This window comes from Trachemys scripta, chromosome 2 (genome assembly GCF_013100865.1).
Source record: "Trachemys scripta elegans isolate TJP31775 chromosome 2, CAS_Tse_1.0, whole genome shotgun sequence".
In the NCBI taxonomy this organism is placed as follows: Eukaryota; Metazoa; Chordata; order Testudines; family Emydidae; genus Trachemys; species Trachemys scripta.
This window is the reverse complement of record NC_048299.1, coordinates 114,659,386-114,673,185: the sequence shown is the minus strand read 5'-3', so window position 1 is coordinate 114,673,185 and position 13,800 is coordinate 114,659,386. Positions and strand designations below refer to the sequence as shown.

General features: G+C 42.3%; 1 protein-coding gene across 1 annotated transcript in view; it reads left to right on the top strand.

Annotated features, from left to right (window-relative positions):
* The window catches only part of GABBR2 (gamma-aminobutyric acid type B receptor subunit 2), an 835,193-nt gene extending 823,905 nt beyond the window's left edge, over nt 1-11,288 (top strand). Inside the window, exons 18-19 of the mRNA XM_034761463.1 lie at nt 120-237; nt 9,774-11,288. Of these exons, the coding sequence (XP_034617354.1) occupies nt 120-237; nt 9,774-9,939 (284 nt within the window). The 3' untranslated portion in view covers nt 9,940-11,288. The remainder of the gene's footprint in view (nt 1-119; nt 238-9,773) is intronic.
* The last annotated feature ends 2,512 nt before the right edge of the window (nt 11,289-13,800 follow it).

Sequence of the window (13,800 nt, the reverse complement as noted above, 5' to 3'; positions counted from 1 at the left end):
CCTGGAAGGGTCACTTCATGTCTCTAAGAACCTATTGAATGTTTTAAAAGGAAATTGTTTAAAAAATACATTTTCATTTTATCATAGTAAATACAATTTAAACATTTCCCCCCATCCAGATGGTGAGAAAGCTGTTTTGAAAAATCACCTTGATCAAAATCCACAAGCACAGTGGAGCACAACAGAGCCCTCCAGAACAAGCAAAGACCCTATAGAAGACATCAACTCTCCAGAACAGTAAGTAGCATATTGATGAAAACAGGTTAGTGGTAAATGCAGAGAGGAACTGAGAACTTTTTTTAACTGGAGAGTTAAATTTTGGTCATGTTTTACCATGGGTCACTTATTGTTAAACATTATTTAGAGCACACAAAAATGAGGAAATGACAGTTTTTGAGTTTGCCTGTGCAACCTTAATTTAGGCCAGTTGTGCATATGGATTTTAATACTCTTTAATTACTTGATCACTTACACATTTAATGTCAATATTTGAAGAACTTTCCACTAACTTGGGGTGCCTCAGTGATTGTGCCCAACTTGGGACACCTAGGGCCTGATTTTTCAGAACACTCCATATGTTCAAAGCACTTCATAAGCACTAACTAACCCTTACAACCCCCTCTTCCCCCCAACTAAATTTTTCTCAAATACTACCTTTCCACTAAACAGTTCAGTTTCGACGAAATGGCATTTTTCAATGGAAAAACGTTTTGTAGAAAATATTTTTACCAACTTTATTATCAATTATGCAGTCAGCCAAGTAGTTATAAAAGATGTGAACTACTGCATTCATCCCAAACCGCTGTTGACACTGAATCCTAATAATAACTGCTTAAATTTCAGTATTGGTAGCTATTCATTACTGATCATTTAAGCAGAAATATCCACCTAATGTGGCTATCCTACATTCCTCAACCATTGCCCATGCCTCATGTCATGCCAGAATTTCCCAAAATCTTCTGCCTAGCTGCCCAAATCTCCAGCTTTCACCTGAATAACGTAGCTGAAGTCAACGTACTTAGATCTACTTACCACAGTGTCTTCAGTGTGGTAAGTCGACGGCTGACGCTCCCCAATCGACTCTGCTTCCACTTCACGCTCCGGTGGAGAATCGGAGTTGATGGGAGAGCGCTCATCGGTTGATTTATCGCGTCTAGGCTAGATGCGATAAATCAACCCCCGCTGGATCAATCACTGCCTGTCGATCAAACAGGTAATGTAGACAAGCCCTAAGGTTGCGTGGTTCTTTGCCTTGTCCCAGTAACCAGAGTTGGCAGTGCAGACCCATAGAGCATCGGCACACCTTTTACAAACTGGCTGGTCAGGCCTGATGTTCTTGGTTTGGAATCAGAGTTTTCCTTCTCCTGGGTGCACTGTCTAGTACAGCTGACAAGCTCCATCTGCCTGGTAGAGGCAGAGAGAGGTTAAGTGACTTGCCCAAGGTCACCCAGCAGCCCCGTGGCACAGTCAGGGATAGAACCCAGGTCTCATTGCTGTACCCTGCACACTGGACCATATTGGCTCCCTTAAGGCTGCATGTTGCTTATACAAAAAACTGGATCATATTGAAAATTGTAAGGGCAGAGTAAAATATGTTTAATATAAAATAAATTGAATCTAGTATCAACATAAAATAACAGATTTTGATCTGATCATAATATTTGTTTTAACGTGCAATTAAACAGCCTCCCTTTTAAAAAAATTTTTTTACCTGAAGCTGCTGTAGAGTTTCCAATCTGTCATGGTGGAGTCATTCAGAAACCAGGGGACTCCGCCATAGAATTTAGGTCTAGATTTCTACAGCGATCACAGGTCTGTGACAGGTGGGCAGATCCTCACCCTTTGGTAAATCCCCTTTGCACTGCTGCAAAATTTCCTTAAGGCAGCAAATCAGGATTTCCATATGATAGGGAGTGGTCTTGGACAGCAGAATGGTTCCTTGGGAGCCTCTATCCACCAGCACAAGTTAGAGCAGCCCAGTTCAGCATCCAGTAGCCCCCAAGATTGGGACCTAAGCGGGACAGAAAGGTAGCAGCAAGACACCACTGTGCCCCACAGTTATGCCAGGCATTTGTCTGGCTCACTACAGGATTTGACGTAGCATATCTAGTTTCTGTTGTCAAAAGTGCACGTGCATTGGTGCATAAAGCTATTGGAGAGATTTGTGGATCAGACTGTGCATCTAGCCATACTTTATGTAACTTATGCTATATGATGCCAGCTATGACCGAATCCACAGAAACATGGATTTTACTATACCGGTAGTGCCCTGATGCAGGAAAATCCACAGGGACCCGAATTGCCAGTGCATTTTGTTATTGGAAAAATATACTAAGAAAATATTTGGTCAGTTCACAAAAGCAAGGCCCACATTAAAAAAGGATGCATGCACAGTTTGGTGAGATCGAGCAGTCTCCCTTAATGTGTGGGTATTAGGTGCCTTTTCCATTTCAACCCCATTTACAAGACATGCTGTAGTGTGCATAGATTAATACACAACCGATTAACGTAATACTGTTATATTAAAGATAGAGTTATATCATGAAAAGATATCCAAACACAAATACTCCAGAACTCCTAATGCATATTAAGCACAAAAGAAATCACCATTTTGTTGGATACAGCAGCCTTCCTTCAGGCTAATGATAGGTGAGGGGAAAATGAGGTTCCACAAAGGTAATGGTCTTGAATCTTCATTGCCTTGCATTTTATACAGTCATTTATACCTATGCAAAGCACTTTATAAAGTGCTCCTAAATCGAAATGGTAGCATTCTACACGTATTTTGCACAGATATAACAAGCTCCACCCTTTGCTTGCAGCTGCTGTCACCCTACAAATCATTCATGTCAAGTGGTGAAGGCACATGCTACACTTGTGTGTTAGCCAACATCGTGGCTGATACTACAGACCTCCAGAGGTGAAAAGGAGTGTCTTTAGTTTAAGTTACAAAGCAGGCTCTGAAGATGAGCTGTAGCAGACACACATCCTCTGCAGATTGGACACAGAGGACTATATGTAACACACACTGAGCAGCCACATCCCTTTTCCACATGCTGGGGAATGCACAGATGGGGTGGCACAGAGCCTTCAGCTCTTCAGTTCATTCCCCTGTGCAAATTCACTGGTTTCCAGAAGCTTTGGGGCACTACAGCAGCTAGACTGGAGGCAAGGAAGTGGTCTAAAATTTCTCTCTGTTTTCCTTTTCCAAACTCATGCTCTGTGCTGTCTGAAGGGTCTTTTCTTTTCATTTTAAAATAAATGTTTGTGTTAGTGATTCTGTATCACTATATTGCACCTATTTTAGGGAGATGCTATTATTTTTTGTACTTGTTAAGCAGGTTTTGCTATTTAGGTTTCATACCACTGAATGTGTACCTATAGGGGAACCATAACACTTTTTAGACTCTGGGACTAGGGATCTACAATTTTTTATTTCCTTTTTAAGAAGAGACCATTTCTTACCTAACCTTTGTGTTCTCCACAAGTAGAACTGCACTTCTAATGTGTCCATGCTCACTTTTCCAGCTTGAGTTGTGGAGTACGTGTCTTTAAGATTACTAACACTCGGTAATTTGGTAAAAAGTGAATTGAAGGTTGAAATAGTTGGGGTTGATCTGAACCACCTGTTGGTGAAGCAGTTTAACAATTCTTTAGGGACACTCAGTAAAGTTCAGCAAATAGACCTCAGGAATGTGTACCTAAAATAATTAACTCCAGAGAGCTAGAATTAAAATAGTTAAATATTTCCACTTCACGCAAACCTAAGAGACAGTATGACCATTTGCTTTGGAAAATGTCAACTCATTCCTTCTGTACTAACCAAAAATCAATTCACTTCCTTTTGTTATCAGCATACAACACTTACAGCTCTTCAAGTTCTGAAGCTTTGCAATGTAAAAAGAGGAGTTTTCGTTTAAATTACCTCTCAGCATTACCAATATATTTGAATAATTAAAAATCTGACCCTTCATCATAAAGCTGAATACTAACTGAAGGCATTAATCAAATACACGTTGTACGCATGTATGAAACTGATCACTGCAGAAAGTTCTTCCACTTAAAAACTCATGAGTGCTGTTTAGATTAGGTCACTTTCAATCAGAATCTTAAAATTGAATTTTTCTTGAGTTACTAGGAGTTAAGTCAGTATTTCTAGAGGAAAGCTGATCTCTATAAAAAGCAACAGAGAGTCCTGTGGCACCTTTAAGACTAACAGATGTATTGGAGCATAAGCTTTCGTGGGTTAATGCCCACTTCTTCAGATGCATCTCTGTAAACACAGCTTTAGATCATTTATCTAACTAGTGGTTCATTTACATAGGACTGGAAGGGCATAGGTCAAACTCCAGTCCCCTGCAGTCACAGGCAGTCATGTCATATAATCCTGTTCATAAATGTATCAAGTTACATCTTAAAGCTACTTAGGTTGTTTGTCCCCACAAGTCCCACCGAAGGAGATATCAGGCTAACCAGCCTATAGTTACCTGGGTCCATCCCATTTGAATTCCCTTTTTAAATATTAGCACAGCATTTGCTTTTTTGCCCCAGTCCTCTGGAACTTCCCCAGTGTCCCAAGGACCAACATTAATGGTTCAGAGAGCACCTCAGCCAGTTCTTTTAATAATCCTGGGTGCAAGTTAAACATTGTAAAATCTGCTGGACTGGATAACAGTTGTTGATTAGTACCCACTCACTCTAGTTACTGACAGAAAAGTATTTCATCGTCATTGTAAGATGTGAATACCTCATCCTTTCAAATACAGAACAGAAATATTTATTGAAGCAGTAGCTGAAAGCAGTGCTGTCACACCAATTTAATTCATAAAGTCATGGGGGATGGGAGAAGCCACAAATGACTAAGAACTTAATAATTTGTTGCTAACAAACCGTGAGTCTTAGTGATGTTTGAACCTGGTGATATTCTAAACAAAAAGAGCTCCAAACCATGCTTGTAGCTCTCTCCACCACTTCACATTGACTTAAATATTCTAATCTTCAGTGTGATGTTTGGAGTTATTAGTGTGTGTGCTGGTTGCGTTGATTTGTGTTGAAGTGAGGGAAGGTTTGCGCTGGGAGATTTGTATTGATTTGTGCAGTTGATGATGAGGGTTATGTGATGCCGTGAGATGCTATGTGCGTTTGGGGTTATTGTGTGTGTGGGTTGTGTGATGTGATGGCAAATGAGGGATGTGTGCTGCCATAAGGAGTTGTGTGTGTTTGGGGTTATTGTGGGGGGGGTTGTGTTGTTTTGTGCAGGTTTTGAAGAACTGTGGCAACTGGGCACAAAGGTGGGGCAGTTGGGCCAAGTAATCCCCCATCTGTGCAGTCTCCTTTACACAACTCATGAGACTGCTGCATGCAAATTAGCTATAGAGTAAGGGAGATGATTGGCTGAGTTACCTCTGATATCACAATGGTTGAGGTGGACTCTTGGCATGTCACAGTTGCATGTGTTACTGAAATCTACTCTGTATTATAATTCTTAAAGTCAAAATAGCTGAGAACTTAAAAATTGGATGGGAACAAACTGTAAGCACACAGAGTTCTCAGCCATGCTTGTAGCTGTTTCCATTGCTTCACACTGACTCAGACATTCTAGGCTTCTGCATGACACACAAAATGACAATCCTGGAATATTTTTATAGCTGCTTCTTCCTTCCTCACATCATGATTGACAGTTTTACCATCCTCATCTAGTATTGAACCTACACTATTGCTAGGATTTCACTTGTTCCCTATAAATTTAAAGAATATATTTCCATACTGAAATGAAAAACCATCTATGGTCTATTCCCCGTACCAGGGGCGCCAGAACAGGGAGACTGGGCGGACCAGAGCTATGTCCTCCCACTTTTTACTGGCCGTAAGGGAAAGCAGCAGGGGGAGGGGGCAGAGAGGAGCAATTGGGGGGGGCATGGTCTTGGGGGGGAAGAGGTGGTGTGGGAGCAGGAGTTCGGGGGAGAAGGGCAGTGCGGGGGCAGGGCCTCGGGGGATGGCGTGGCACAGGGGGCAGGGCCACGGTTCAGGCACCTGTGGCCCCCACACTTTTAGGGCACTTCTATCCCTCCTGCCCCGTCCAGTGCCCTGACTTGTAGCTGCTCTGATCTCCGAACTCCAATTGACTTCAGTTTGAATTGTACTCCCAAAGCAGCTTATATTATCATCCATCTTGGCTAGCTTTAGCAATGACAGGGATTTGCAATATAATCTATAGCTAATAAAATACTAAACTCTCCTACACCAATACCTGGTTAGCCCTACATTTTCAAAATGTCCAGTAATTTTGAAATCTCAATTTTTATGCAGCCATCTTGAGCTCATGAGCAGTCATCATGGAAAGCTATGGCCACAAGATGTAGGTAGGGAAATGCAATTCAGGTTGAATACAATTCCATACAGAGTAACTAACTGTAGAAGTTGAACTCTCACCTTCCCTTTAGACATTTTACCCCCAGCCCTTGCAAACTATGAGCTAGATATTTTTTTAAGACAGAGTTTTTGCATAAACTGTTATGTTTATTCCAATCCTCTTACCAGAGGCTACCCCTCTGGAAACAAAGTTTTCAAGTTAAAGTAAATTGTAAGTACAGTTAAAGCAAAATTGCCACCCACTGCAGCCAACGTTGATGTAGTCAGACATGCTTTGTCTGTGGCATGGCTGACATTTAAATGGGTGAAAAATCCCATTCAGTCTACTATGCAACTGAATTCTCTTGGAATAGCTTCAAATAGCTCTTTACAGAAGAGTTTGTAATAGTCAAAGTAAGCAGTTTCACTGGTGGGAAAATAAGCTTTGGCAATTCTCTTTTTGACCCTGCACCATAAACACAATTAAAAAATGCAACATCAAACTAATAAGGATTCAGCACGTGGAATCAGCAAACATGCCACCTCTGCACTCCTTGGGAACTGGCATGATTCAATTGATACCACCAAAATAGTGTGACAGAGTAACAATAAAAGGATTTAATTTAATCCACTAGATGTAATACCATCAGTAGCATGAGAAACAGTGGACGTTTGTATTTCACCAAACATTTAAAACATTGAAAGGAAATCTGCAGAGCCCTGAAATGTAAAGTTGAGTCTATCTGTCCATGGTGTTGCAGATTGCAATCACTTACACCCCCTATGTTTGTCTGATGTATTGCAGCACAGTAATGCAGCATCTGAACAAAGCCAACAATTTTAAGTTCTCCATAGTAACTAATTTTTGGTTCATGAGCCGAGCAATGGGTGACTGGTAATCTATCTCCATTTGACAGCATAATGTACAAACAACAAATGCAGATCTAGTAGAATAAGAACGATCATCAACAAGCAAGCATTCAGGCATACATTTTTTTCGAATGACTTGTCCACTTGGGAAGGCTATAAGATGTGAATGAGAAGTGCTATAGTTGTACTGGTATAATCCCCCATGTAGACACTCATATTCTGGTATAACAGTGCTTTTTTCCAATTTAGCTTATGTTGCTTTGCAATCGGTTTAAGCTAAAACAAACAAACAAAAAAGCACTCTTGGTCTGGACCAAGAATGTCCACATGGGACTCATACCAGTATAACTATAGCAGTTTGGCCATACTAGAATAATTATACCAATATAAGTGGGAAAATCCCCCATGTGGACAAGCCCTAAGTAAATTCCGGTTCTTGTGAAAGGTGCTAAATTGACAGCCCTGGAAATTGAAGACCTCAGTTTATCCACAGTACAGAAAGAGCACAGGCAGAGACATCGGCGGTGGCTGAAACTTCCCCTGGGAGAAACCAGCTCTTTGTCCTGCCTCTTCCGCCCACAGCCCTGCCCACACTCCACCCCTGCTCTGCCCCAGGCCCCTCCCCCACCCACCACTGACTCACCGCTCATCTCTTCACCCCCCTGAAACCTCCCCCTCCACTCACCTCCTCACGTCCCCCCGCAGACCCTTTCCCCACCCACCACGAGGAGACCCCCTGTGCAGCTGGCTCACTGCTTGACTCCTCACCCTGCTGCTGCCCCTGTGACACCCTCTCCCCATTTCACCTTAGGGCACTAATAACATTCCCCAGGGGAACTGAACAGGCAACAGGTATAGCTTAGTTACCAGATAGATTCTCCTCTGCGTGGCAGGGAGTTCTGTGTATGCTGTATAGAGAGGGATGAAAAGTCAGGCTACCTGCGCCAAACTGAAGCCTAATCTCTCCTTTTGAAAAAGTGCTTGTCATTGACAGCCTGCACTAAGGCAGTAGGTTAATCACCTTTCTTACACAGAATTCCCTGCCAGACTCATTTACTTAAATTGAATAAAATGACTAGATCAAGAAATAAACTCACTGGCTATGTCAGCTCCTCTTTGAGCCAGGTTAGCAGTTACTGCTTCTGGGTACAGAGAATAACTGAAGGATCCTCAATTGGAAACTGTTTTTAACCCCAATAACACATTTTCCTACACTATAAAAGCCAGCTGAATGTGGCCAAAGGCTTCCTGGGCATTGGCAAATGCCTGTTACATGGCTTCATTACCACTTTAATGGCTCTTTAACAGTTTCAGTGATCTGCTACTGGGTCTCTGGAAGGCTTTTTCACTTATGTAAAGTTACTCAGGGATCTCCTCTACTAGCCTCCTCTCTCCCCAGACTGCCACTGACTCCCCGCTCGCATTCTCACACCCCCCCACACACACACTGGGGAGTAGGGGGTGAGGAGAGACACAGCCGGTAACTGCGGGGATCTCCGAGGGTGGAAGGAGATGGGATGGAGGAGAGGAGGAAGATTCACCCCAGGCAGCAGCAGCAAGCCATGGGAGCCTTGGGGAAGGGTCAGAGCAGGGAGGGGGGCACCACAGCCCAGGTGTCCGGCAGCAGGGACGGCTGTGCTGGGGAGGCAACACCTCCCCTTGCCTATTATATCCGCTGCCCATGCGCAGAGATAATAGAGGTTTCCACAAAGCAGTCTGCTAGTACGCCTCGACTCTGTTCTGGAAGGACCTCCACCTTCAGGGAGGAGAGATTAGTTCAAACTCCATGTCCTCACTCTTCAGCATCTCTCTTAAGACTACCATTTATGATGGTGGGATCTTGTGATGTGAAAACCAGCCCACTAGGAAAATTGAATGCCTAAAGTTAAGCTCCAAATAGACAGTTAGGCTTGATTTTTTCATGGGGGCTGAGCCGCCACAGCTTCCATTGACTTCACTGGGCTTTGAGGGATGCTCAGCATGTCCCTGGATTGGGCCCAAACTGAAAGGTAGATAAACTCTACAAAGTGACCTATGGGTTCCTTCCACACCTCCATATGCACTTATTTGCTTTAGATGGATTTGAAAAACTGACTTCTTTAATTCTAATGTTTTTGAACTAAAAATACACATAGATTGGAACTCGTTCATTCAGTTTCTGTTCTGTCTAGTTATCCAGCCCTCAGAATGGTGGTAAATCAGCCTGTGAGTGTGCTCTGTTAGCTAGTTCATCCTCATTGCAAGCTAAAAGTTTTTTTCCAAACATCAGCAGTCTAACATTTAATCTCAAAATAGCTGGGAATTTTAGACAGTTGTGGGATACTTGAAACAAGCCATTAGATTCTCCTGTCTTGTCTAGTCTGTCAAAAAAAACTCCCAAAAGGGAAGTTGGTAACAGCAGTGGTATATCTCAACAGCAGCAAATGTAATGTTCTTGGCATTAACCCTCTCTGTAATAGCAGAAGTCAGAGAAAACTTGCAAAGACATCACGCATTTGACATATTCACTTTTCCTCTTCTGCTAACACCTCTTTTTTTTCCTCTCTCTACAGTATACAACGCCGATTGTCTTTACAACTGCCCATTCTTCACCATGCCTATTTGCCATCCATAGGAGGAGTTGACGCTAGCTGTGCCAGTCCATGTGTAAGCCCCAGTGCCAGTCCTCGGCACAGACACGTGCCACCATCTTTTCGAGTGATGGTTTCTGGCCTGTAGAAATGGGAGATCAGAGCTTCCTGAACTGCTTTTAAGTACTCAATGACTGGACTGAACATCAGACGTAGAACTCTGCTATAAACATACTATTTGCTCTTACCACACAGAGGAACTAGTGCTAAGGCCATCATCATGGGAGTACCAGTGTAACTCATGTGGAAAGGCGAGAGCAAGAGAAACCTGGAGTTTCATCTGTAGCCTTATTCATGGAGCTTTTATTTCTTCACAAAGAAGTCATTGAAAATATTTCTTCCCAAATTTCTACTAGCAACGAGGAGGCTGGGAAATACAAATCTTGCAAAAAATGAGACAATTAAAAAAAATAAAAACCACTCAACTGTCACTGTTACATGGCTGCTGAAAACATGGAACTATACGCTGTCCATGAAAGAAAAATAAAATGGTAGAGCTATAACATTTATTGAAATAGATACACTTCATTTTACAAAAGTTGTGTTAAATTGTTGGAAGCATTCTGCACTGGTTAGTCTTGCTTGTTTTCATTTCAGAGAGGATTTTCAGTGGGAAAGGGGGATTTTGAGAAATGATTCCTGAAGTGTGATTGAGACTCTGTGTTGCTAATAGCAGGGTCCCCCTGTAACTAAAAACTATACATAGGGCAGAAGCAGAGGTTGTAGCAACAGCCCTGAGGCGTTACCAGCTACAGAGTTGCTGTTCCGAGTCAGAGCTCTTTACAGTTCTCCAGGGATTAGATGTGGTGATTGCCAGGTTCCCATGCTGACCATCAGGGACTTCATTTTGACAGTTTCTGCCTCTCTTTCAAAATAAACACAACCAACCGTAATATACAAAGCTGGCAGAAAAAGTCCTAGGGCTGCTAACTCAAGAAGCTGAGGATGGATGGGTAGTAAAGTCTTAATGTCACAGGGTGGATTGATTTTCACAGTTTGTTTGAATTATGCCACACATAATTACAATCATATTAATTTAGTAGACAGGGGGTGGGTGGGGGAACAGGGCACAGCACCTTGAGGCTGCAGGCAAATTCTGCAGAGTGCATACACAATAATATACACTACCTTTGCTTGGTACCTGGGTGTGTGACAGTTGTAACTGGTAATTGGTGGTATAAACCAAGTTTGCCCATAGAATATTTTATTTGAATATGAAAAATAAAGATGTGGAAAAAGCATGAATTTTAATCTCTCTGTTGATAGGGACTGATCATTTTTCATATTTGAGCACATATCTTAGCTCCACTCCCCTAAGCAAAGTTGTTCTAAGGTATTATAGTTGTAAGATGTTTTAGCTCAGTGGGGCTCAAACTTTTTTACTGGCGACCCCTTTCACACAGCAAGTCTCTGAGTGCGACCCCCCTAATAAATTAAACACACTTTTTTATATATTTAACACCACTATAAATGCTGGAGGTAAGCAGGGTTTACGGTGGAGGTTGACAGCTCACGACCCCTCCCATGTAATAACCTTGCGACCCCCTGAGGGATCCTGACCCCCAGTTTCAGAACCACTGTTCTAGCTGAACCAATCTTAGAGACATTCTCATGGACTGTAAGTGAGGCCTAATCCCAGCCTATTCTCCAGTATATTGTCAGTGTGATGTATCACGGCCTTGTCAGTTATTAAGACCAGTGATTTTCTTAAACCAAATAAAAATATTGTCTAGCTAAAAATAGCAGTGGTGCCTCAGGCTGCACTTGATGTCTTTAACCAATGCCTGCCCACCTCCCACATTCTGAAGTGTCTATTCCACAACACTCCCAGACCAGAGATGACTAAAGAGCAGCTTTCAGTATCTGCACAGGGGAGGAGGCTCATTAACTGAGGGACTTAATTGCAGCTTTGACAAGCAAAAATCTTTACCACGTAGCCAAAAATAACCATAAATATAAATCTTCCAATGGGAGCATCACAAAATATTTCACTTGGCACATACAGTAAGAGAGATTATGGAGGTACCTGTAGCTTTTAGAACAAAAACATGTAAGTATAACACAGGTAAAATAGAATTCATTACTCTGTTTAAGCATTGATGTTGTCACTCAATGTGTGTTGACAGTATTCTCTTGCTTTATTAATTTAATCAGGGCCTGGTTTATTTTTAAAGGAATCTGTTAATTTGTAAAAGAGAAAAGGACAATATTGTATATAATGTATACACAAACATCGCTGTAGAAATATTAATCCAACATAGCAGGAAAAACTCAAAAGTATTGGCCTGATGGAGGTGAGTGTGTGTGTGTCTGTAACTTCGTGAATACTGACTGTGTGCCGTTTATTAGGTTTAAACCATGCAGTACATTCTTTGTCTCAATGATACTGTAGTTTCTCCCATGACATTTTTTTAATTTCCTGCAGCATAACAAGACCCACCAAGTGAATATAGCTATTTAATGTTTCTGTTCTTTTCTACTGCAGCAAAACAGTACTGTAAATTTATGAAGAGGCTGTGCCCCAATGGCATTTTCCAATGATGTTAGTGCACAAATGCTTTAAACTAGACTGGAACTGCCAGAAGAAAATGTAAATGAAAAATTTCTTGTATACCCTTATACTGCATGAGATCAATTTTTAAAAAATTGTTGCAAATCTGTTTTTATGAATAAAATATAGAAAATCTAACTTTGTGTAGCTTGATGAGTCCATTGCCTCTCATCCCTAAAGGAGCAGCAAACCAAACTCTGGAGAAGGAGGGATCACAACACATCTTTGTAATAATACAGAAGAGTAAAAATGCACACTAATAGTCTAACTGAGTGCACATGTACCAAGATACAATAGACCTGCTTGCTTCAGCCCTGGTTGTGACTATAAATGAAGTTTAGAACCTTGTCTATATCCCTCTCACAAACCTTTCTTTGGAATATCCACCAAAGAGACTAGAAACTGTGAGGGACCAATTTAGACATTCTAAACATTTACATCTGTAACCTCCAAGGAGCTTATCTGGGTTCGGGCTTGGTGTGCATGAAACTCAGAGAGTCCCTGGGAGGAAGGGGGACCAAGGGCAGACTCAGACTCTGCTAGGCAACCAAGAAGGAGAAAGGAGAGTCACTGTTTAGAGCCAAGGAGGCTGGCAGGGCACCTGCTCAGAAGAGGGGCCATGTCTGAGAGAAAGAAGGGGGTCAAATGATTGACAAGGGAAAGCCTAGACAGAAGAGTTAACCTGACTAACACTAAGTGAGATGCCATCCCCTGGGAGCCCTGGAGGGGGGGAGAAGCCATTTTGGAGCAGTCTGGAGCCTACCATAGAAAGGGCAGGACTGACTGTGTGGGAAGCTGGTGAGTCCCAGGCCAGCATGCAGGGTGTACCCATGAGAACTGGCCTCTGGGAACCTGGGAGCAGGATCCCTCAGCTTGGCCCTTTCCCTCTTCAAAGTGACTAGGATTGCCAACTTTCTAATTTCTGAAAACCAGACACCACAGCAGAAGTGCTGGAACCACCCCACACCCTGGCTTCACCTCTTCCCCCGAGGCCCCACCCCGCTTCACCTTTTCCTACAACTAGATTTATTCAGACTAGAAGGTAAGCAAACCTACCTAGGTAATACAATTGTGGCAATGTCTGCTTCAGTGAACAAGCTGGTTTTAAGCAGACTCTATAATTATTTCATGAAAGCATGTGCTAAACCTCTCTGCCCCTTCTTGCACAGGCAATAGATTTCATATTCTAAATTGGGTTCTTCTGTTGGCTGGGCTACCCCATGTGTTTTCAGGGTGCATCGTAAGCCAGGGCAGGGGAGGGGAGTAACCAAGAGAGCATGTTTATATGGAAATGGGGAGAATCTTCAAGCCAGTGTACTGAGTGAGTTATAAACCAAGGTGATAGGAGACTGATATCAGCAAAAAATAGGTTTCCTGGCAAATACCATTCTGATTGAA